This window comes from Squalius cephalus (assembly GCF_949319135.1).
Source record: "Squalius cephalus genome assembly, chromosome: 10".
NCBI lineage: Eukaryota > Metazoa > Chordata > Actinopteri > Cypriniformes > Leuciscidae > Squalius > Squalius cephalus.
In genome coordinates this window covers 11,742,441-11,767,571 of record NC_137131.1, presented here as the reverse complement: position 1 = coordinate 11,767,571, position 25,131 = coordinate 11,742,441, and the positions used below count along the sequence as shown (strand labels likewise).

Here is a 25,131-nt window from a genome sequence, read left to right as displayed (position 1 = left end):
AGTATTAAATTAAAATAATACATCAATGTTTGTTTCTAGTGGAAAACGTCCACGTTTGGTAATGCTGATCAATAGTATTGTCGATTGATTAATTAAATTAAATATCCCCAACTGAGCAAGCCAAAGGCAACAGCAAAGGCAATTCATCTGAACAGTTAAGTGTCCCACTTTAGCAAACATGCTGAGTTAAAGGGGAACACTACAGATCTTCGCAAATAATTAGACATATCCCATCCTCTTGGTTTCTGTCTTAATGTCATGCTCAACTGACCATCATAAAAAAAAAAAATCCATATCCACTATGATGTTGTCAGGCAAATGAAAAAAAAAAATATATATATATATATAATAATTCAGAATGACACAGACCCTATTGGAAATGACTAATGACTGTTACATTTTATTATCCCCTGATATTTAAAGGGCAATTGATCATGACATTTATTTCAAGTTTATGGCAAATGTTTGTCCCCCTGATGTCCAAGTTTTGCTGGATCCAAATGTTTCAGTGCAAAAATTAACTATCTGATATTATAGATCAGGAAAATGTAACACATTTGGTTTAAGCATATTGTCCAACACAGGAGGACCGCAACTTCTGCATCTTAGGGACCAGTGCCAAAGACAGCAGTGTGCAGAGGCAAAACAGAGAAGACAGATGGTTTGCAAGGCATAAATGATGTCATAAAGATGCATCCCTGGACGGTGAGGAGAGGGTAGGGGTCTACGACATCTCTTATGAGCTACATACAATGCTGTCCTGAAATCTCTACATCGACATTTCAGCCCAATTCAAACTCACACAGCGATTGTGATTCACAGCATCAGGCAGGTGATTCCTTCAGTGATCTAAATTCATACCTACACTGAAGCAATTCCCGGAGCAATCTGGGAGTGGCAATACGTGATAAGGTGATAAAGTGCCGAGGATATTCCCATTGTAATACCACTAATGAAGCCATCTTCAAACATCTTCAAACCATGAGAATTAAATCATGTTATATTGAATGATCTCTGTCAGAAATGAAGATTCCCCTGCAGAAGCATGAAAGACAGTTGAAAAGGGTGAGTTTCTGAACACAGACACTCCACAAATGCCAAGTCATTCAAGTTTGCCAAATCACCTGTGAATGCAAAATTGTCAAGGAGCATTCAAATATTTTTTATTTCTATATAAAAGCTAACCATCTGTTTGTTTCCCCTGATGGTACACCTACTGTATCATTATAAGGACATTTCAAAGGCTTAATGGTTTTTATACTGAGCTAATGACGTTTTCTAGCCCCTAACCCTACCCATCACAGAAAACTGTCATTTTTCATATTCTCAATTGCACATGGAATGATTTAATTTAGCCCCAAACTAGTATCTTCTTGGTTAATAATATACACATATCACAAGACATGCAATCTTTCTAATTGTTTACACAGCTATCACAATTGCATTCACTATAAAAACTATTTTAAAAAGTAACAAACATTGTTATACAGCTAAAATAAAATAAAAATAGAATGAAAATAAGCACGAGAAGGGGAAAAGAAAGGTTGTGGAGAGAGTTGAGGAGGAGAGGAAGAGTGGAACAGGTAGAAAGAGAGGAGGGGAGAGGAGGAGAGAGTGCATAGAAAAAGGAGAGGGCATAGAAAGAGTAGAAAGGGGAAAAGGAGAGGGTGAAGTGGAGGACATTGGTGTAGTGGAAAGAATAAGAGGAGAAATTGTAAGAAGAAATGAAAAGAAAGCAGGATGGAAGAGGAGTGAAGAGACGTACAGTAGAAAGTACAGACTTTCAAATGTAATGATATTCACCCTAATTGACCATGTAATAAATCATGGCTTCTTGAGAGAAGCAAACAGATCCAAAGTGTTACTATGGCATTTCACATCTATATTTAAGAGTATTGTACTATACGATGATTGCTGATTTGTAGTTTTGAGAAAGCCTTAAAGTAGCAAGTTCTGTAAATTTCTCAAAAAAAATTTGAGAACACTGAGGGTGACCATGTTTTTTTTCAACGGAATAAGAGCATGTCATTGTTAATCAATACCACCAACCAAAATGGAAGAGGCCTGTGGAGATGTTGAGGCAGAAGAACCATGTATTCAATATTCACAACGATTTTTTACCTCCCGTAATCCATGAAAAGAATATATTTTTGGATGTAGATAAAATTCTCTGGCCAGATGTAAATTAGAGGCGTGATCAATAAAGTTCAGTGATTGCAGTACTGTACAACGGTAAACATTTGCTGCATGTTTGTGTATGTAATTTTCGGGGCAGAGGGAAAAACTTGTATAACAAAACCCCTCATTGAAAAACTTTACAATAAACATGTATTTTCATTAGTGTTTTTGTGCGCCTATAGCTGAATATGTTATTAAAAGAAATAGAGAACACACCTGTAGTTTTGATGATAGCATTCACTTTTAATAAATGCATTAAACAGCAGTGCTTCATTATGCAGTGAATATTCAACTTTCGTCAACATAAGAGTGTGCTTAGTGTGCTGTGTTAATTGTTCTGAGAGCAACTACATTCATTTGAAGAAATGAATGAGGACTTTGGTGGGCCCTCATTATGTAGGTTAAACCAGTACCCACACACACACACACATGAACGCACACAAAATGTCTTTATTACTATCCTCATGTCGACATTTTGTATTAATTCTTATTTCCCAAATTTTTCAAAATTTATGCTTAAAAAGGGAAAAAATATCAGTCAATGGGGTAAGAAGAGTTTTCCTTTAGAATTACATTTATTTTTCTTACCCAGTTGGCAGATTTTTTCTTGTTTAAAGTATAAACGTACATAATACCATTCATATATCAATTGTTGTCAATAGAGCAGACATTTTTGGTATACCTCATAGCCCCATCAGTAAGAATCAAGTACCTCTTCATCGACACCAAAGCAAAAATGTGTTTCTTTGAACTTGTATTATACTGCATATTAACATTATTATTAGCATAACTACAATGACCATTATTAACATTTTTTATTATTCCTTTTGAGTGAGACAAAAAAGCTGTTGCAGAAATATCTAGATATATGTGTCATGAAATAATCATGATAAAAGTAAATAAATAAATAAATACATTTAAAACAAAAAATTGGGCTCTCAATAGATTAAGCATTTATTAACCCCTTTATAAATTTTACATGCATGGCAAAATCAAAAATTTCCCAAACACCCCTGGAACCTGCTTTAGTAACTCCTGGTAAGGAAGAGATATCAACAATGTCACAAACTATTTGCCAAAAGAACTAAAAGACTGAGATCAAAAGTTTCCATGGCAATGAAAGAGCAACCCTCAAATATTTCTAGATGTAGGACTTTCTTCAGTGATTCAACTCAATAATGTCAAGACCAAGCTTTAAAACATATTTCAAATCAAAAATCAAATCAAATCAAAACTAATTATCAGCAATAAGTTAACACACAACACACACAAATGTTTTCATGCCATATAGTATAAAGTCGACTATCAATAATTATCTGCTAATTTGTTAAAATTATATTTGAATTCAACTCCCTCTCTCAACCATTAAACATTCATTATAAAGTGTCTTTCTCAATAAAACTTTCATTTGTGAAAGAACATCTTTGGTTTGTGCTTTCCACACAATCTCTAATATTTTAGATACTGCTGAAAATGGGCATGATGTAACACATAGTTTTCTGTAAATGGATGTTGGTTCGGTATGTCATTCTGAGCATGGCTCCACAAATGACTAAGAAAAAAAAAAACATTTCGGGAAGAGCAGAGAGCCATGATGTGTGAATTAGGGGGTAGAAACAGAGGTGAGAAATCATATTACCCAGGGACACAAACTTTTCCAATTTACCTATGTCCTTCTTTGTCTGGACTCTTAACACCACAGATGCATCACCCATTACCAATCACCCTTGAGTAATGTCATTCATGACACCCTACTAATGAAGCCAGCTTTCAAGAGCCCATCGGACATGCAGAGTAATTACCAGCCTATCTGTGCCCTTGGTGCATACATGCAATGAAATCCATGGCCTAGTTTCTATATAAGAGAATATATGGAGAGCAAAAATGAAACATTACATCATAAAGCATGAAATCCTAATCAGCTGTGACACATTCCCAGCAGCAATACCATGTCTACCATCAGAAATGTGCTCTTGCAATATTATCCATAAAATCCGATTTTACAGGCTAAATATCACTTCTGATTGTCTTTCTCAGTTAAAGGGGCCATATCGTACATTTTCCTCAAATTTTTTCCCCTGAAGTCCATATATAATGTATTTTCTTTTATGCCAAAACAGTCATAATTTAGTTTTTCATTGACAATTTCCTTCCTTTTGCACCTTTAAAATTAAACAGTAATTTTTTTTTGCTGTTGTGACTCCAATATAAATGCCCCTTTCACAGGTGAAATATTGCCAAATAGAGTTTGAATTGCTTTTGTGGCAAGACTGGTTTAACTGCTATTAATCAAACAATAGGATGAGAATTTTATTGGTGTTGTTGCTATGAGAGAAATGTAATATAATCGAATCCTATAGTGGCTTTTCTGAACATTTCTCGCTTGTTTGTGAAGATATGTGAATATTTCAAAGACATTTCAGGGCATATTGTTCTTCTAAACTGAACATTTACAGCATAAAAGGCAACTGAGTGAGAAATGCTTTGACCATTCAAAAAGATCGAAGTAGCCTATGTAACCCATCTGATTCTACTCGCCCCGCTTTGAGCAGGATTCAAACCAGCACATGGGAGGTGGGTGTGCTAACAAGGACGCTGAAGATCACAGCATCTAGCGTCTGTCACTAATGCGCCTCTTGAGATCAGGGGAGTGAGGTTTACCTCTACTACTTTTAAACTCATCTCCTAAACCTCACCGGGTCCCCACCAGGGTCACGGCACCAATGTAACCGGCGTCTTCAGGACCTGCCTTCATTGGTGACAGCCAGGTAACGATCGTGTTTGCCGTAAACTTCGGCACTGTTTATCACCGTTGTGAAATTAAACCACTGTTAAAACACTTTTATAGTGTATAGTGTTAAATAGTGTAATTAATTAAAAGATTATCAACAATATGTAACTTTACTTTTTTATAAATAATTAGAAGAGGGGTACCCTTTTAGTCACTTGAACACATGCCCCCCCAGCCCTGGCAACACTGTACTGATATGCTTCAAATGAAGCATTTCAAAAGGCATATTGATATTGTTGGAGCTACTTCAATGCGCAAGGTTGTCTTGTACAAAAAACAAACCAAAACATTCACAACCAAAGGAGAAAAGAAATGGAAATCTAAAGTTGTGAATCCGAGGAGACTAAAAGGAAGAGATACTCACAGCTGGAGAAGATGAGTGGGCAGGAGTGCTCATCCATAGGAAAGTTATGCAGTTGAAGCTGGCATTCTGCGTTTATGGTCAATCTATGAAGAGAAGAAGCAACATACATTTACAATGCAAAAGAATATAAAGCACAACATAAAGCAGAAGGGCAGTGCACAATAAAAGAGACATGGCCATGGCATTTGCTGTAAGTGAAATAACTAAATCTTATTTTACTTAAGCAAACAAAAAAGGAGCGGATGATTCCATTTTGATTCATGACATTTTGTTACAGTATACATCAGCTGTTGTTCTCATGAGGGACACTTGGTTCACTTTCAATTTTTAGGATGAGAAATTGGCAGTTTGAAGAAGGTTGTTTGACAGATGTCTACTCGGAAACAGGTTTAGTTCTTTTTAATTCTCCGACAACCCAGCAAGTGACACTCAGGTGAAATCACTGACGTTTGAAGCATCTGTTTCATACATTAGTGTAGGATTTAAAGTTTTAATTATTATATCCCACAGGAAGAATATAATGAACCACAGCTGTGTTGACTGCATGCTTATTAACCATATAGCATGAATAAGGATGACACTGTTAATCATACGACACAGAAATATAATTATTCCCTATCCTTGACATTTGTATATCTATGGAGTCATTCTGTTACCTGTATTTTGGCTATAGTTAGCATTGCCAAGTAAACTCATTCTGGTAGATACTGTAACTACACCATTTGGTAATAAAAATCTAAATTGACATGTATAGTATTCTGATGAAATAAGAAACATATAAATTGCTAATATTTCATTATATTGTATTTGATGTTGTGCCTGTGCTCAATTATTTTTTGAGGGCTCATTAAAGTGTGAAATTATCTTATTTGGAATATTTTTCCCTGTCTGTTAGTGAGCCTGCTTTTGAATCGGCTAGTGTCAGCCAATCAGTTTTGACATGACATTTCAAAAAGTTCCGTGGTCCCATTAAAAATTACGTCAGATTTTAGATATACCAGTTACAAAAAATAAAGATGGAATTTGCTAATATGCAAGAGAAAATTCATTATTTTAAGAAAAAAATGAATGGATAATAAAAATAAAACACCTAAATGAAAAAAAAAAAAAAAAAAAAAACCCAGTTATAATAACAGTGGTACTGTGAATAGAGAAAATGTAATTTTTACTGTAAAAAACTGCGCTGTAAAATAACGGTAATCTACTGGCAGCTGTGGTTGCCAGCAATGTACTGTTAATTTACAGCCCTTTACCGTTAATTTAAAGCTCTCCTTTTTTACAGTATGTTACCATAAAAAATACCATGAAAGGTAACTCATATAATTTGGGAAACCGATTGCTTCAAACAGTTCGAGTTTAAAAACTAATATTTATACTGATAGTACTATGAACTTAATTTGAGTCCACTGAAAATGAATATTTCTTAATATAAAACTGTAAACACCTAATATGTAATAGTGAATTCATTAAAAACATGACTTTAACTAAAATCTTTGCAGTTTGTATTTAGCGAACAATAGCACGCATGTATGTGCTAATGTACTAAGCAAGGAGATTGTCACTGCATCAGCAATGACACAGTTACTGCTTTTAAATAAAGCAACAGGCAGCATAACATCAGTATTTCTCTGCTCATCTTTGACTGAAGCACAGGCTCTACTCTCCAGCACAATGGTGACCCACAAAACTAATTAATTCAACTAACAGATCTCTCCTATATCATCTTGTGGAAAAACACATAAAACACTTCAGTTTAATATTTACTCTCCTTATCAGTTATTGACTTTGCAACTTTTTTCTATGAACTTTCACTAATATTTCAGAGAAATTAACTTCTTTCGTTTAGGAAATCTGACTGTTACATTTTACTAGCCTGGAAATCCAGACCTAAATCTGAAAGATTAATGGTCTGGCATCGACTAATGAAAATCGGCCAGCTCGAGGGCACCAAGCATGCATTTGAAAATCTCACTGGACGCAATTGGATAACACTCTGACCAATCACAACAAGCCTCATACGCTTAGCTACCAGTGGAGCTAACTGGTAGATTAGACTCTTGCCGTATCCGGTCGCCAAAACAACAAAAACGTCCTTCTAGCAAAGGAACGATTCGAGCGCCGTCTTCTGTTCCTCTTTTAGATAAAAAGCCAAGTCTAACTTGTTCATTGTAGCGGCCAAAGCCGTTTCAAACAACTGGTGTTCATCCATAGCCATCTTGCAATGTTTAATAATGACTTCGACTTCACAGCACTGTCGTCATCTGTTTAGCTCGCCTCTGGCCCGCCTATATCAGATAACCCAATGGGATTGGTGCAGCTCGGATACAAGGGCATATTTAATGAGCATCATTACTCGACGCCAGGGTAAACTTTTTATGCGCAAAAATAAACAAAAATAACGACTTTATTCAACTATTCATTTTCTTCTGTGTGGGCCTCTGACGTGAGTTCATGAGAGCGCCACGGCGCATGCTTGAGAACTGGGTAAACTAACCCTTTTTTTACTGTTTCTACACTGTGAAACTACAGCAAAAGATCAAACAGTGATGCGCAATCAGTTTTTGAACTGATTTTGATTTTGAACTGATTTCTTGAAAAAGAAATTGGAACTATGGCTTCAGTCAGACACACACAGACATAAAGTATCAGCCAATGAATCTAAACAATGGTGTCAATCAACAAAAAAGATAACATCAAATCTGAACCATCACAAAACACGCTACTAAAGGTCAACACAAAATCACAGTGATACCATAATAAAAAATAAAAAAACATCACCCATATAAATACATTAGACAGTAAAAGAGATCAGTGAATCGGGCCACTAGATGATGATTGTGACCATTAACAAACAACCATTGTCATCTGATCCTGTTTTCTTTCAGCATTTTTGCCATAGCAAATGTATTTTAAAGACACAGCTACCACAGCCAAAGAAAAACTAATGTTCAAAAGTCAAGGGTCAAGAGCCTAACTAAAGCAAACACTGATCACCATCATGGTAATGAAAATAAAATGACATCTAAACCTCTGTCACATTTTAATAAGAACTTCTGTAGACATCTGACAGAAATAAAGTCAAACTGGTTAGTAATAAGTGAAGCTGGTGGAGTTGTTTAATCCTCCTCTGCTAAGATCTTCAGAGATTTAATGTATTTTATCTTCAGTTGATTTCATCTTTTTTTCCTCTTTCCTTCAATGATTCTGCTTGTTAACAGCAGGTTTTCATCAGTGTCTGAATTAACTTCGAAATTTAATTAAAATAACTAAGAAATGATTCACTCAGTCAAGTGGACTATATTAGTGAACTAATGTAGGGAATAGTGAATGAGGGTATAGGGTGTGATTTGGAACACAGCCTCTGAGTGTCGACTTTGAGCACTGTTATTTCACAGTATTTTCCTGCAGGCTACTTTCTCGAAAATGACAAATATCACCCAGAATGCATTTTTTCTACTGTATATTGCTGTTTTAATGGAAAACAGCATGTTACTGTCAAAATTTGGGTTTTTTTTTATTTATTTTTTTACAGCAATTGTTTACAGTGTAGAGTCTCTCCAGCTAGTTATTGTTTCATGGGTTGAGACACACAATGTGCCTGCCCCTTATTCTGAAGTCTGTAAACAGTAATATGAGAAATACACATCAAGAAGATTATAGGTCAATTCCAACTCCTGCAATAAAAATTGGTGGATAGTTTCTTGAGCATATGAAATGAATAGACAAGCAGACACACAGTACTCCGTTGGCTATTCAAACACAATCCCTTGCTTCAGCGGGTAACATAGCCAGTGGATAATTGGCTTACAGTTACAACCTTAGCCTTTGCAAATGTGACAAAGAAGCCATCATGGTAAATTGCCATATTGGTAAACAAACGGCCCGACAGCACATATTAAGCATTATGGAGAGGTATGGCAAATCAAATTTCGCATTTCTCAGCTCAGACCTGAATCCGTGCCATTAAGCTCTGTGCGTCGCAGCTCAGAAAGCTTACAGCACTCACAAAATCCAGCATTGTTTACTTCAAAGCTCCGATGACTGCAATTAAAATAGAGAGTGACATTTCGTAGTCTGCACTACCCTTTTCTCTTCACACTCCTCCTAAATACCACTGCTGCATGTCTGCTGTGTCACTGAATATCGATCATGAGCTCCATATGGGAGCATCTAGTTAGCCTTAGTTCCAGATTGGCTTTATCCGTAGAATTTGCCCCTCAGCATCAACGCTGTTTCTCCTGTTGCCAAGGAAATATTTCACGGAACACTGGAGACGGCATGATGTAGTCTCTCCACTGGCCTGTGAAATGTCCACTGGTCCAAATAGACGCTGTGGTCTTCAGGCTGCTGAGAGATACCGGAATAGGCCATCGCCCTGCCTGAGATGCATTAACCAGGGAGCTGTTTTTCTAAAATACTTCTCTGCAGATAAAAGAGCACTGTTTGTTCTGTGTTTGTATGTTGTTGTTTTAACTTCACCTTCAGTAGTACTTGATAATCTGAAAGTATACAGTATTTAGCATAGGTCTGGAAAGCTATATAAAAAGATTTATTAACATGTTTACGCATAAGGTGAATAATGCAACAAAACAAGTCAGAGTTATAGCTTTCCTTAACAGTTACATTTGTTTCTCTTGGACAAGAGGCATTGCAAGAATGCTGACATTTCCTAAAACAGCACTGGAAAGGAAAATAAACATACTAACTGGCAAAACCTCTTCTGAAATGTACACTAATGTTCAAAAGTTTTGAGTCAGTATGATTTTTTTAAAAAGAAGAAGAAAAAGATATTAGTACTTATATTCATCAATAAATCATAAAAAGATTCAATTTCAAATAAAAGCTGATCTTTTGAACTTTCTATTAAAAATATCTATCCACAGCATCCACAAAAATATTGAACAACTGTTTTTGTTACTTGGACATCAAATCAGCATATTAGAATGATATTTGAAGGATCATGTGACACTGAAGACTAAAGTAAAGGCCACTGAGAATTAATTACTGGAATAAATGACATTTTAAAATACATTTAAATAGAAAAAAGTTATAGTAAATTGTAACAATATTTTAACAATATTATTGTTTCTACTGTATTTTTGACTAAGTAAATGCAGCCTTGGTGAGCATTAGTGATTTAAAAAAAAAAAAAAAATATATATATATATATATATATTTTAAATCTTAATAAAAATATGGACTTCTTTGTAATTGATGCAGGCTAACTGCAATATACATGCATTCAATGGTTTTGTACAGAATATCAGATTTGACTCTCACTCTTGTGAAAGTGCTTCATTGTGGCAACTTTCTTTCAGTATATTTATTTGAACACATGGCCTTTAAATTATGATTGTACCTAAGCAGACAAGGTTTTGCTCTTGCTGTTGTTCTCATAGGGGTGAGCTTTCCTGATGGGACAGCTTGAAAAGGACATGACAAGCAATGTAGTGTGTGTGAATAACTAGGGCAGAGTCGGCTTCAGTGGACACTGGACACCCAGTCATCTGACTATATTTGGAAAACTGCAGCAGTAGTTTTAGACTTATGAAGAGACAATAGTAGACAAGTTTCATGTGACAGACCCACATTTTTCACATTTTCCGATTTTCTCTTCAAATCAAAGTTGGAATCCTCAACTTGACACTGCAGTTCAAGCGAGAAAAAGATTTTACGCATTTTGTAACTTGATGTTGTTAACTAGCAGCTTTGGGCTCTATAGCCGGCACAGGGATAATACTTCACTGCTGAAGAAAATCTGTGAACCATTTGCTTACATTCTCAACAGTGTTAGTTTGCTATAAGCAAATGATGCTTTCTCATGTGCACCCCAGTCTGCCGTGATGATACATATGTATTTATAAAGAGAAGTGCCAGAGGCATAAACTGTAATTCACATTACTGCTCTCATTAGTAATGTCTACAGTGGTGTTAGCACATTATCTCTCTGGTGCTTTATTAAAAAAATATAAACAAATTTAGAAAAAGAGGAGAAAGAAAAAACTTTTATGGTCTCAGATATGCCATTTTATGGTATTTGTTCTTCATAATAATACTATTGCAGTTATGTATTGCAATATTTTTTTTTTATTATTTAAATGACAGGATAATTGATAAACGTAAGGTCCACAAAATAATAAATAGGATATAATGTATATGTTAAGTATAAGTACAACAATTTAAATATTATAATAATAATAAATTAAACACATAAATCTATATACATACATTATTTATGAATAAACAGAAACAAAAGCGGTCAAAACGTTTTTAAAAAGCAGTCAACATATTATAGATATGCACCAGTACTTCCTCAAATCCCAAAGGAATTCAGGTTTTTAGCGCAATTTTCCACCGGACAAAATTGCGATTGTTAACTCATGATTTCTGTTCTGTCTGTGCGCACCAATCTTGCACTTCTATCTACTCCTCAACCAGACCACCTAGAGACTTCGGGTTTTCGGCATTATGTTAAGGAATGTCTAATCTCGGGAACGCACAAAAAAAATCCAGGAAAAGATTTACTATCTCTTAGTGTTGTGATCCCATGACGTGAGAAAATTGCGCTAAAACACGGTATTTGGTGTTTTAAGCCCCCAACGGCGCCTTCCAGGCAGCGAGGGGATGGGTAGGTTTAAGGTTGAGGGTAGGGTTAGCTGCCTCTAAGGAGCCATTGGGGGCTTAAAACACCATCGAGCCTAAAACACTCACTGAGTTTTTATTACTTTTTTTTCTCACATTTGATTTAACAACTTGAATTTACCATTAAAGGGATAGTTCACCCAAAAATGTAAATCCTGTCAATAATTACTCACCCTCATGTTGTTCCAAACCCGTGAGACTTTCGTCTGCTCAATTCATATAGATTAGTTTTATGATCTCTTTATGAACTTTCTGAAGCGTCAAAGTGGTAGTTGTGTAGCTGTAAATGGAGGGACAGAGATCACTCAGATTTCATCAAAAAGATCTTCGATTTCTTCTTAAAGATGAATGAAAGTCTTACGGGTTTGGAACGACATGAGGGTGAGTAAATAATTTTTGTTTTAAGATACTTCCATAAAGACCCTTTACCATGGTCACTCAATCGCCATGTGAGAGGGCTATATCAAAGCCACTTACTCAAAATAGTAGTCCTTGTCTGCATCAACACGGGATGGACAATGTCTTTATGGTTTTCAAGAGAGGGGGGCAAAGTCTTTCTTAAATGCACTTTTGTGACAGCTGCCATTTGAATCAAAAGAATTGTATTTAAGTCCACCACAAAATACTAGCAATAGAGCCTGTTGTGCAGTTCATCCACAGTGCGATTAGGTCTGTGGTGCTGCCCATGCAGGGTATCCAATGGTTAGTTCACAAGCCCCATTGGCAGTGGACTGTTAAATAATATAACAGGCAGTTTCTGAAGCTTCCTGGCCTAATTTTGGTCAAACCTAGCCTAGAGTCTTATTGAATAGATCTGTCACAAATACAAGCACTGAACCAAACTGAGCTAGTTGAATATGAACGAGTGTCATCACATCTCAACATCACAAGACACTGGAGTCACACCAGACCAGAAAGGCTGTCTCACAGTGGAGCTCAAACTCAGAAGACGGGTTGATGTCACTGAGAGTTTTGAAACTAGAGGTTTGGTTGATCTTTGGCCACATATCCAGTGGTCTTTAATGTTCTGATCATAACACAGACATCTCAGACCCATCAAATATAAATATTACTTATCAGGGCTGAACACTGTGTTTTGCTGTCTCAGGGAATACTCTTTGACAGTGCTTTTGACAGTGACTTCTGGTTTTTTAGCTCTGGAAAGTGGCATAAATTTGAGACCATTGGCCTAAATTCATCCCAGCTCTTGATATTTCATCAAGGACTGTGATAAAGATGACCTAATCTGAAATAGAGGTGGCTAAAATGTCAAAGTGACAGTCTGGGTAACTGATTAAAGGCATTAAACATCATGCTTACTGTATGAACTGAGGTTTCAGTACTCAGAAACGGGGGTGTAAAAACTACAGGGAAACAACAAAAGGATGCGATGTCCACATTTTACTCAAAAGTCAAAGTATCCAGTCAAAAATGATTATGAAAGTGTTAAAAACATAATTTATTACATTGTATTGTAATAGTTCATGTTTTTGATGACTCTTTTTTGCATGTCGTTTGCATTTTTAGCATGTGAGTTAGCATCCAGCTAAATATAGTACCTTAAAATTCACTGTCATAACTTGTCTCATCATACACTTAAAATATGATGTGTTGCGGTTTAAACACTTGAAAAAATTAAAAATTAAACATCTTGACATTTCCTTCCAGCTATCTTGCCTTGGGTCTCCACTCTCCACTGTAAGCACAATTTCTGCTCTATTTTTTTCTTTTTTGGCTTTTTTTTTTTTTTTTTTTGACAGACGCTGTCAGAAGAATTTAACCTGTATTACCCTGGAATGGTATTTTTAGGCATATGTAGACATACATAGGAGAAATATGCATAATACTATGTACTTTTTACTCCTTACAATTTCATTAGACATTATACAAAGTATAATTTTCAATATATGAAATCATAAAATTGTATTTATTTATAGATTTAATATTATATAGGCTATTTATATATAACCTAAAATATTTAGTTTCAATAGTACTGAGTAAAGTAAACACAGTTCACATAATGATACTTAGGTATTACACAGCATTAATCATGTACTTTACCCCTTACTTCAAGAAAGTGCAAGAAACGTTAAATTAGAGCATTTACCCTGACCAACTGCCTACTTTATTATAACATCCTGTTTTTCTCTTTTATGCCTTTCATACAGTGCTGTAATGACCTTGTCAAAAGCTTGTGGGTCTTAAAAATTTACTTTCTTTCATCTGATGGCCTTGTCGGTGTGATTCTCTATGAACTGACACAGCCGACAGTGGGTTGTGTTCAGCAACAACATTTCACTATTTTGACATTTATGGTGAAAAGTAGTGAATGAAAAACATTTTCAATAAAGACATTTAAAATCAGCGACCCACTGTCACTGATCTAGTGGTTCACATTAAGAGTTTCATGTTTCAGAGTCAAGGAAATGCTTCTTGACTTTTTATTTCACATTTCTAAGAAAGTAATTGTGCACAATCTGTGTGCTTAAGTGCAATAATTATAGAAAGCAACTGATACATTTTACAATATTAATTTGATAAAATTGATATATTAAAATTGATATATTGATATATTTTATGCCATAAACGACCCTACAAACCAGCTAATTAGCCATTTTTTGTCTCATTTATTGGATAGTTTTGGGAGTGAAAAAAAGAAATAAAAATCATATTCTTACTCATATCTTCATCAGTTTCATTATCAAATATCAGCTGGCTTACCTCAAAGTGTAAAGTATTTTCCCATCATTCCATATTCTAAGTAGCTGATTTGGTGTAGTAATCCAATGTGAATCTGCGCTCTTGGAATTTCTGAAGATGGTGTCCGGTAGCCAAATGAGTCCAACCATATTACTGTTCAAAGTCAATATTTTCATAGTGCTGTTATATCTGAGCCGGCTGTCTGTCCATGTCTGTGCAAAAATTATGTCAATCTGGTACTCCTGTGGAAATAAAAAACAAAGGTCATGTATCAAGAAAGATGAATGACATGTTGACTTAATAATAGCCTATATACTGAAGCTCTTATAGTGATCACTTTTAAACCATAAATTCACGTCGCTATTCTTGTTGATTGAATATTGAAAATCGAACCCATTTTAGTACAACCTGGCCTTAACGGTATTCTTTAGCACTCTTAACACATTTCCACTGTGATTTATTCCTAAACAGCCCTGATGAGTAGAAACACAGAGCCATACAGTAGCAATCTGAATTCCTAGAACCAGCCCTTAAATTAATGCCAGAATTATTCAGTGATGGAGCACCGCTGATCCCAATGTGGTTTGGATGGAAGACAGAGCCAGCTTTGAGATACTTTAACAAGGATTATGAGGTTCTGGCACTGTACAAGCTGGCAGTAGGAGCCACAGGAATTGAATGTGGGGAAAGACACATAATCACACCTCATGGTCCACAAACTTTCAGGGATTTTTTAGGCTTTATAAACAATCCCAGCAATTGTGTAGATACCCTCAAAGGCTGCTGTATACGTGAGTACATGGTTAAATATTGCATCTGACCCATGCAACCTGTGAGGAAAAAAATGCCTAATCACATTTGTTTAATCCACAGGGTTAGAGCCAGCTGATACTTCTTATTAGGGATGTCCCGATCCGATCACATGATCGGAAATCGGGCCCGATCACGTGTTTTCAGACTCGATCGGAATCGGACGTTACCTCCCGATCAGGACTCGGATATATATATTCTCATTATTTTTTAACACATCAATATGTATGCGGTGGCAGTGGCACAGAGTTACGCCGGTTTCACATTGCACGCGTTAGTAAGCAGCGCAGGAGCAGTGCATATGGTGAGCAGGAACAGGACACGTGCGTTTTGCTTTCACACTGGCAGCGTTTGTCACGCGCGGCTGAACCGCGGGTTGTGTAGGCTACAGACAGAGTACTCCATAATGGATAAGTTGGCATTGCTTTTTTTCGTTTTCAAATACATTTAAGAGAAAAGACTTGTCAAGAAGCTTATTTTATTAATAATTTCATTTATATAACTTTTGTTTCATCTTTGATTTTATTGTTATGGCAACAAGTTTGTTTTTGGACATTTGTTTTCTTTTTAAATTGCTGTTGGTCATTTGATTGACTGTTTAAAACACAATAGATATCATCAATGCACTTTTTGGATAAAACTGCGGTGTATTTTGGCCATGATCAATGTATTGTCACTTTAATTCAGCAAAAGCGGCGCAGCAAAAATAGACTCGGCGCCGAAACGATAGCGGCACTCCTGCTGTGCTCTGCTACGCACTGCCGCGCCGCCTCTGCGCGCGGTGTGAATGCTCTAAAGCCTGGTTTAATCTGTTAACATGGGCGGCGAAAAAAAATATGCGCTGCACGCTCTGCTAACAGTGCAGTGTGAAACCGGCGTAAGAGTTAGGAGTGCAGTTCCTAAAAGCACATTACTGGCTTTGCAAACACTGTAGCACTTTTATTTTTTATTTGTTTACATGCCTGCCGGGTATTTTAAGTTGAGGTGCTATTTGTTTATATATTAGACTTTTTTTACTGTTGCACTAAAGTCCAAATGAAGAATTTATGTATTACATGATTGTTCAAGCTACCTCACAGAAGTGCTCTGTTTGTTAACAGAGTTGTTGAATGTTAAAATAAGGTGAATTAAATAAAAAATAAGGAACATCCTGGATCTGTTTTTTCGCTCTTCTTTATTCTTTTTTTATGTATTAAGTATCGGATCGGGACTCGGTATCGGCAGATACTCAAAATCAAATGACTCGGACTCGGACTCGAGGGCAAAAAAACCTGATCGGGACATCCCTACTTCTTATCATACTGTATATTTTCAGTAGTGTGTTTTGGGGGGCAAGAGGTCTTGATTTACTGAGCAGGAAATGTAAAGGATGGATATTTTTAACACAGCTGAAAGGGGCTAAGCAACAACAATTAAACAAAAACTGAATAAGGCCAGAGTTTTTTGAAAGCTTAACAGCTGTTTCATAAATGGTCTTTGCCATTACAGTCTGAATTAGCCTCCAAAAAGGGGTAATTTTGAAATCAGATCCTACCATTAATACATTAATTATGGTACATTAAATCTTGTGCTTGAAAAAAAAATGTTGTTGTTGTTGTGCTTTTTACTGTCAGAATGAAAACTGTAAAATACATAATAAGGTTAACCAGAGACTAATAGAGGATATGCATTTAATCAGCTCTAATGAATGTTATTTATTTGTAAAAGTCTCACTGATATATAACCCTAACACAGAATTTGTCAGAGCTTGACTGCAGAAGTTTGACAGGGTCTCTGAGGTGTAAGAGTCACTGCATCTGAAATGGTACATAAATAGCTCAAAATCAATTTCCATTTCAAACACTTGCCACGATTAGAACAATTCTGTGGAAGCAGTCCAATCAAAATATGTGCCTACGCGTCATTGTGTGTGTGAAAGTGTATTTGAAAAAGACCTATCTTCTTTGGAGTGATTTGAGGTAGGAAGACTAATGGCCTCATTATCTATTCCAGCTTTGATGTCTAAATCCAGGCCTATAAACATCCAGCTAATTTACTCCAGCCGTTTCAACCGACCAGCCTATAAGTCCACTGACCCCACTAAAGTCTACACAAACCTTCACACAAATCCGATCAATGTGACCTGTGCTAACTCAGTAAATGCAAGATAACTGTAGGCATCTGTGCACTACATGACAGACTTCCTTAAAATGTCACCATAGTGAATACCAAACTCAATGTGATGACTTCTTGTTCATTTCTCTGTATACTTGCAATGTACATATACTTTGAAGAAGAGTTTGTATTTGTGCTTTATCTTTCTGGAGAGTTTTTCATCGTGTTTGCTGCCTTCAGCTTGCTCGTTGGGGGCTGTAAGGCAATATTCTCAGTAAAGCTGCTTTGGAACAGTATTTACTGGGAATATATAATACAACATTGCTCTAATAGTTGGTAGAAAAAAGATACACTTCCAACTTAATAATTGTTTTGCCAACTACATGTCTTTTAAGACACAGAAAAGTGGGTTTTATTCATTAAAACATACATTATTGTTCTATATTGTGTATTGCGTTATATTTTAGGAAGAAGGGAGATCAGAAGGAGATCATTATATTTAGGAGTCCTTGACATCAAAAAAGTTTGAAATCTCTGTCTTAGTGGCACCTCCTCTTTTATTATGACTTTAAACTGATTGCCCCGTTCATAATTAATGGTGGTTGTCACCCTCCAACCCCGCGTACCTGCGCCGGCCTGACAGTCATTTGACCTTTTGCTATCTCTCCCCAAAGGTGGGTCTCTTCATTATAATACCAGTCTCATTTATCACAAGTCAGTGGGCATGAGAGCAGTCAGGCCATAATTGTGACCTTTTATTCCAGAAGCTAAAGGGAGTTCAGAGGTAGGCGGAAAAGAACATCACTTCAGGTCTAATCGCCATCCAAGTGAAAATGTGTTGAGCGTCAGAATAAACAGAACTAATCTGAGGTGATTCCATTACATCTGGACAAAAACAATGTACAGACAACAGAGGAAGAGTCTGTTTGTTCAAAGAAGCCTAGAGTCAAGCTGTTGCCATTTTATAATCCACAAAGTAAAATTAACTTTGTTCTTTTCAACAGAAAGATTATGAATGATCCCATTTAATAAAATGAGTGTAAACATTTTCTTGTTGTTTGAGAGTTCTAGACTGTCACAGTCTGTGTGCTGTGACAATCTGTTATATTAATTAGGTTTTTGGAGTGCTGCTTCAAAGCTGCGGGCAAGCATCAAACGCTGGGGAAAAAAGAGGGAAAAAAAGATTGTTTTACAGTATTGAGTGTGCACTCTAAGCTGATGCCGATGCGGGGGAGATTCAACGATTCTTTACTGCAGTGATAAACAAGGAATTACATCGCCAAAACATTAGTAAACAGGACACACACAATAAAAGTGTGTAAAGATGTTGTGTGCCAGTGCAAAATTCCCACGGTCTAAGAAATAAATGGTGGAATGTGGCAACAGGTCTGTTTGTGTCCCACTGGATGTCCTTATCGCAAGGCAAGCCCTCACATACCTTAATAGGTCTCGCATTTACTCAGCGGGGTTGGCAGTTTGTGGATTGAAATAATTTAGTTATTAACAGTCTGACATAGTTTGATTTCACCAGACTTGTTTTTGTCTGGATAATCCATCGGGACTGCTGTGGGAAGGGCAATGCTTGGAGAATGCATATAAAATCAAGGTTCCTGCTTTGTGGTTCACTGCAATGGAAAGACTTATTTAATGAATAAGAAACAAAACAATTCATTTCCCCTTACTTAGAGGTCCTGACAGACAAATTTATGTCAGTGGTTGTATATCATCACATTCATTAGCTGCTGGTTTCAATGTAGATGCTGATTCAAAGAATAATAACCATTGTGTACAATTGCATTTCAGTAAGAACGACTACTATTGCTATAGGTCTACTTTAGCCATGAGCTAAATGTCAATGCAAAATTTATGCACTTTCGAGCAGTAATTCACCCAGAAATGAAAATGATGCTATTATTTACTCACCCTGATGTCATTCCAACAATATATGCTGCTATTTTCATTTTCAGTGGAACAACAGTAGAAACCTTTTTAATGATTTATGCTATTTTTTGCCAAACAACGACAGTGACCACAGGGGTTCTTTTATAGAGCTTTTATGTTGTTTTTCTCAAGAACTGTTCATTTAAAACATGAAAACACAACATGTGTCAGTGTGTGTGTGTGTGTGTGTGTGTGTGTATGTGCTTGTTTATATGTTTTATGAGGACAGAAATTTGTATAATGACATGGGTGTTACACTGGTATTACAATGTAAAAGTGGTTTATGAGGACATTTCCTGAGTCCTCATAATTAAAATGGCTTAAAAGAACATTCTAAACAATGTTTTATTAAACATTTAAAAATGCAGAAAGTTTTCTGTGATGGGTAGGTTTAGGGGTAGGGTGTAGGGGGATAGAATATACAGTTTGTACAGTATACAAACCATTATGCCTATATGGAATGTCCCCATAATGATAGGAATACCAGTGTGTGTGTGTGTGTGTGTGTGTGTGTGTGTGTGTGTGTGTGTGTGTGTGTGTTGAAACATTATTTAATCATGGAGATTTTTCTTACCATGTGACCATTAATTTACCATGTTTATTTAAGGTTGTCACCTAAAAATCTGGCAAAGGTTACAGATGAAAATTTGCCTGCTGGGCTAACTCTGGCTTACAGTGTCTGACTGTTGATTGATAAGCACTGTCTGTATCAAATAAATAAATAAAAACCTCATCTTAGAACAAATAACATTATAGGTTAGGAATGACATGAGGGTGAGAACATAATGACAGAACATTAATTTTTTGTGAACTCTTGTGGGCATCAGAATAGCTTAATGTCTGTGCAGGCCCATAAAGCTTTAAAAAATTAGCATACATTTGTATAAGCAATTACCAAAGTTTACATCAGTATTACTCATTATTTAAATGCAAAACCACCCTCAGTTCTCAAAGAACATATCATTTGATAGCGGTTTTCCACAAATAAGAACCTATTTTTACCCAGTAAAGTGTCGTAACCCCAAGGGAAGTTTCTTGCACCTGTGTACTCACCTCCATAAAGCTTAATTCAAAAAAATTATTTCAAAGTATTTCAGAGTGGAAATGTTGTCATATGAAATTTCTGAAGGACTAGTAGGAATATCATAGCCTGGGAAAACCCAGACAACTTCCGGCAAATTCAGATTTGCTCGAGAAGTAGTCTGGCAAAGAGCTCATTCAAGCCCATTTCCATTGCCTAGAAATCGCAGCACCAATCAGAAACTTTGAGGCGGGCTTTACACAATGACGATCGCTCTGATTGGTTTTAGGTCTATCCAATTGCGCCCAGAGGCATTTGAGCGACGTCCGTTCAACTTTTAAATGCATTATTATATTCAAATTGCAAACACATGAGGACAGTCTCCATGAAAGACCCACTGGCAGATGAACGTGCAACTACATTTCTCTCCGAAACGGTAGGAAATTAAATTAGATTTAATAGAGGATTTTAACTGTGACACGATGATTGTAGGGCAGTTTAAGTGACAGGATGCACGCGACAGATCCGTCCGATAAAGATGACAAAGTAGTATGTCCCAAAGCTTGCCTACTTTTTTGCTACACATTCAAAAGTAAATACCTTTTCTTCACAAAAAGAGTACATACTTTTATGGCGTAGTGTAACTTAGGCGAATTGGGACGCAGCTTTACACGATAGACGATCACTCTTGACGAGGCATTTGAGCGACGTCCGTTGGTGACGCCCCTTTGGAAATGATTTGTCTATGGAGCTTTGCCAGACCATAACTCAGTTACTACTGAGAATGGTCTGGTTTTAACCAGGCTAGGAATATCACTCATTACAGTAAATTGTCTGGACCAGGCTCTTCTGAGTAAGGAATCATTTTCTGCTCTGGTTCCTGTCCCGTCCAAAGATGATCTGCATACAGATTCGTGATTTCCCTGAGCAGAGTGGCTCCCTCAGCTGTTGAGATCAGAATGAGTAAGTTAATTCCACCACGCCTGACAGGCACATCACGCCATTTGTGGTAATGACATCTCTCTGCTCCGCTGTCCCGCGCACACACACTTTCACCTTTGATTTGTGTGTGAGAGCCACACAGTATCAGATTCATCAGGCCCCTTCTCCTCCCATAGCTCTAATTAAATTCCTTGTGCCATTTATCATCTAAGAAAGAGAATATATAAATAAAGGCCTGTTGAATGAATGATAAAACAGGCCAAGGCAGAGTTATGCAAGCTCTGGAGCATTCACGTCCAGGGGGATGGTATGGAGCAGCATTAAATAAATATGGCATTTAGCCATGACATGACCACAGGGGATTGGCCCGCAGGAAATACACCGCAGGGAGTCTGGGTCTGAGGTTTTCCAAAGTGTTAAAAAGAGTTAATTTTTCTTGCCAAATTTCATTAGGATATTCAGAGAAATGCTAGTCTGTGTAATATCCTTCATATGCCCAGTAATTAACATGTAAAAAAACCTGTGAAGACAACCAAAAAGTGCAGTTACATTAACAACTGAGGCTGAGCATGTTTCTGCAAAGACTAACAAAAACTAATGCAATTGTGAAGTAGAATCAAAGGGGTCAGGAGTCAAAGTTTTGAATTACCTTCTGGGCTCAAAAAGCATTTTTCCCCATTGGCAGCCATTTTAATGTAGCCGAAAGTAGCCTATTAGTATGAATCCAGTTGTGTATTTATCAATTTTATTTAGTTATAATGGACATAATTTAAGACTAGGGATGTATATTTGCTGTGCACTGTATAGTAAAAAGTTTCACAAGCACTTTATCTTCCAAAAACAAATTTCACAAAAAAATCCAATGTTATACATTCAATCTGTAATGTTGAATGATGCTTGTTCACACATGGCAGAGATCAGTGTTCTGTATTTTACTGAGACATTAAAGGGTTAGTTCACCAAACAATGAAAATTACGAACGAAAGTCTTACGGGGTTGGAACAACATGAGGGTGAGTAATTACTGACAGAATTTTCATTTTTGGGTGAACTAACACTTTAAATTATCTTTACGAAGATCTATAAAAGACTGGAGCTTTAAGAGAACAATCTTAATTCACAGCCAACTCTGTAAAGACCCAAAATGATTGGCATTCATCCACTGTAATGGCAAGTTATGTTAAAAAGGAATACTCTTCTTGATACCAAAAAAGAAAGAATAAAAATACATTCTCAAAGCACAAACTCTGAAAGGAATTGTACTTTTGTGCTACACTTTCCCATTTAATTAAATATACATTTTATCCACCTAATTACACAAACGTTTCCTACTGTTATAGCTTCAATGAGTTGTTCCTTTATGTTAATAAAGATGCAGTTAAGCAAGATGTCTCCTTGTTTTTTAACAGTATATTACTAAATGGTATTTTATATAATTGTAATTCTGAAAGCAGACCATAGAACTATTACTAACATTTAGCTAATCTTAAAATTACAAACTCAGTAATACAATGTTAATTAGAGAAATTTCCATTAAAAACAGCATAAAGATATTTGCATTAATTTATTCAGCAACTTCTGAACCTGAGAAATGAGTTAAGGAAATAACAATGTATTCTCAGGAGGCTTGAGTAAACTCTTTAGATTAGTCAGTGGAAAAGTTCTGTTTCCATCTGAGCTGCAGATCTGTGCTATGTCTCCTGAGGACACCATGGACTCCAAGGAACCGCATTTATATTACAGAGTCAACAAACTTGTAAAATGGTAACTTTAAACCACAGAGAAACCAATGTTAATATAACATTTCCTCACAGTGTTGACAGCATCAGCAACATTGGTGCGAATTGCAATGCGCAATGGTTTTTGCTTGCTAAGGTAATAAGTTGCTTGTTAGTTTGCAAGCATGGTTTTATAATAATAATAATAAGTTCAAAGGGGGTGCTAAGAAAAAAAAGGTTACACTTTATTTTAAGGTGACGTAGTTACATTGTACTTTCTTAAATAAGTACTGATTAATATAAATTAACAACATGTAGCCTACTTACTATAGAGTTACAGTTAAGATTTGGTTTAGGGTTAGTTACTTGTAATTATACATAATGTATTCAAATAAAGTGTTGCCAAAAAAAAAAAGTGCATCAAAAACTTCAACACTCAGCATATTGTATTGTACTTGTTTAATTTTCCATTTTCCCTTAAATTATACATTTACAAGGTCACATTGTAAAGTGTGTGTGCACAGTTATTAAGCATGCATCATTTTCGCTGAATATATTTTTATTATTACTGTATATTATCAGTCCTTTGAATCAATAATGGTTATTGAAATTTGTCAACTTACAGTCCCATAGACATATAGATGTCTACGTATTTATTATGTCTAGGGACAGTTCCACCTTCTGGCCGGAACAGATAATGATGAGTGAACTAAATGAAGGAACGCGCATGTGCTTTTAAAAACGAGTGCTGAACTTTTAACTTGACACAGCGCGAGAAACTGAAAAGCAGACTAGGCGCAACCTTTTTACAGTCTATGAGCGCAACAGTTAAAGACGCGGTTTAACACATTGGCATTAAGATCGAAAACAACATTTGCTCTTTTTCATCACCACTACGCTAGGGCGAACAAAGTCCAAGAATTTATATAAATTATGACCGCTGTTGATGAGGAGCTTAACTAGATGTACCGCATCGCGGTACAAAATATGACCGCCGCTCAGGCCTGCACTGGCTTTCCACAAAAATAAATGACGTGGAGTAATTTGGCTGTATTGCGTGTTTATGTATATACCTAAAAAAAGTAATAGTATGTGCATGTCTGTCTGTGTGTGTGTGTGTGTGTGTGTATGTGTGTGTGTTTGTGTGTGTGTGTCTGTGCATGTGGATTTGTATGTGTGTGTATGGGTGTGTGTCTGTGCGTGTGGATGTCAGTGTGTGTGCATGCTTGCGTTTGTTTGTATTCCTGCATGTGTGTGTGTGACAGTATCATCCTAAACCAGCAACCCTTCGCTCAACAGCACCATCTACAGGCCGATGAGTGTACAGTCACTAAATGTGCACATAAATGAATTTATTTTATACCCCCCCATGGATGAAATTCTACAAAACTTAGCAGAGGATACCCCCAGAGGATGTCAAGTTAATCATACACATGAAATATGGTGCAGTTCTGAACATCTCCACTGAAGATAGGGGCGATTAAAGCAGAATAATATTGCATTTTCATTTTTTATGGGAGGGGCGCAAATCACAAATGAGTGATTATGGGCTAGGTTGATGTGGGCCCTTAAGAGCAACATACCATAAAAATTTCTTCATCCTCGGTGCCACGGTTCAGGTAGTTATTTAGGAAAAACTGCATTTTTTGGGGGTTTGGGGGGGCCCAGCGCGGGGGGGGGGGGGGGAGTGGCCCCCGGGGACCAAACGAAATTTTTCCGTAGAAGTCTAGTGGGGCTACATGCCCACCAAATTTCATGTTCCCCGGTGTTTCGGTGTCCCTGGTATCGTTGACGAAAAATTTACGGGGGCCCCAGCGCAGGGGGGGGGAAGTGGCCCCCGGGGACCAAACGAAATTTTTCCGCAAAAGTCTAGTAGACCAACATACCATAAAAATTTCTTCATCCTCGGTGCCACGGTTCAGGTAGTTATT

The 25,131-nt window shown here is 36.6% G+C and overlaps 1 protein-coding gene across 2 annotated transcripts in view; it reads right to left on the bottom strand.

The window, feature by feature from the left end:
- gabrg3 (gamma-aminobutyric acid type A receptor subunit gamma3) overlaps positions 1-25,131 on the bottom strand; it is a 119,451-nt gene that overhangs the window by 23,179 nt on the left and 71,141 nt on the right. For both annotated transcript variants that reach the window (XM_079882811.1, XM_079882812.1), the window contains 2 exons: positions 14,697-14,917; positions 5,334-5,416 (listed from right to left, as the gene is read on the bottom strand). In XM_079882811.1, the coding sequence (XP_079738937.1) occupies positions 5,334-5,416; positions 14,697-14,917 (304 nt within the window). The remainder of the gene's footprint in view (positions 1-5,333; positions 5,417-14,696; positions 14,918-25,131) is intronic.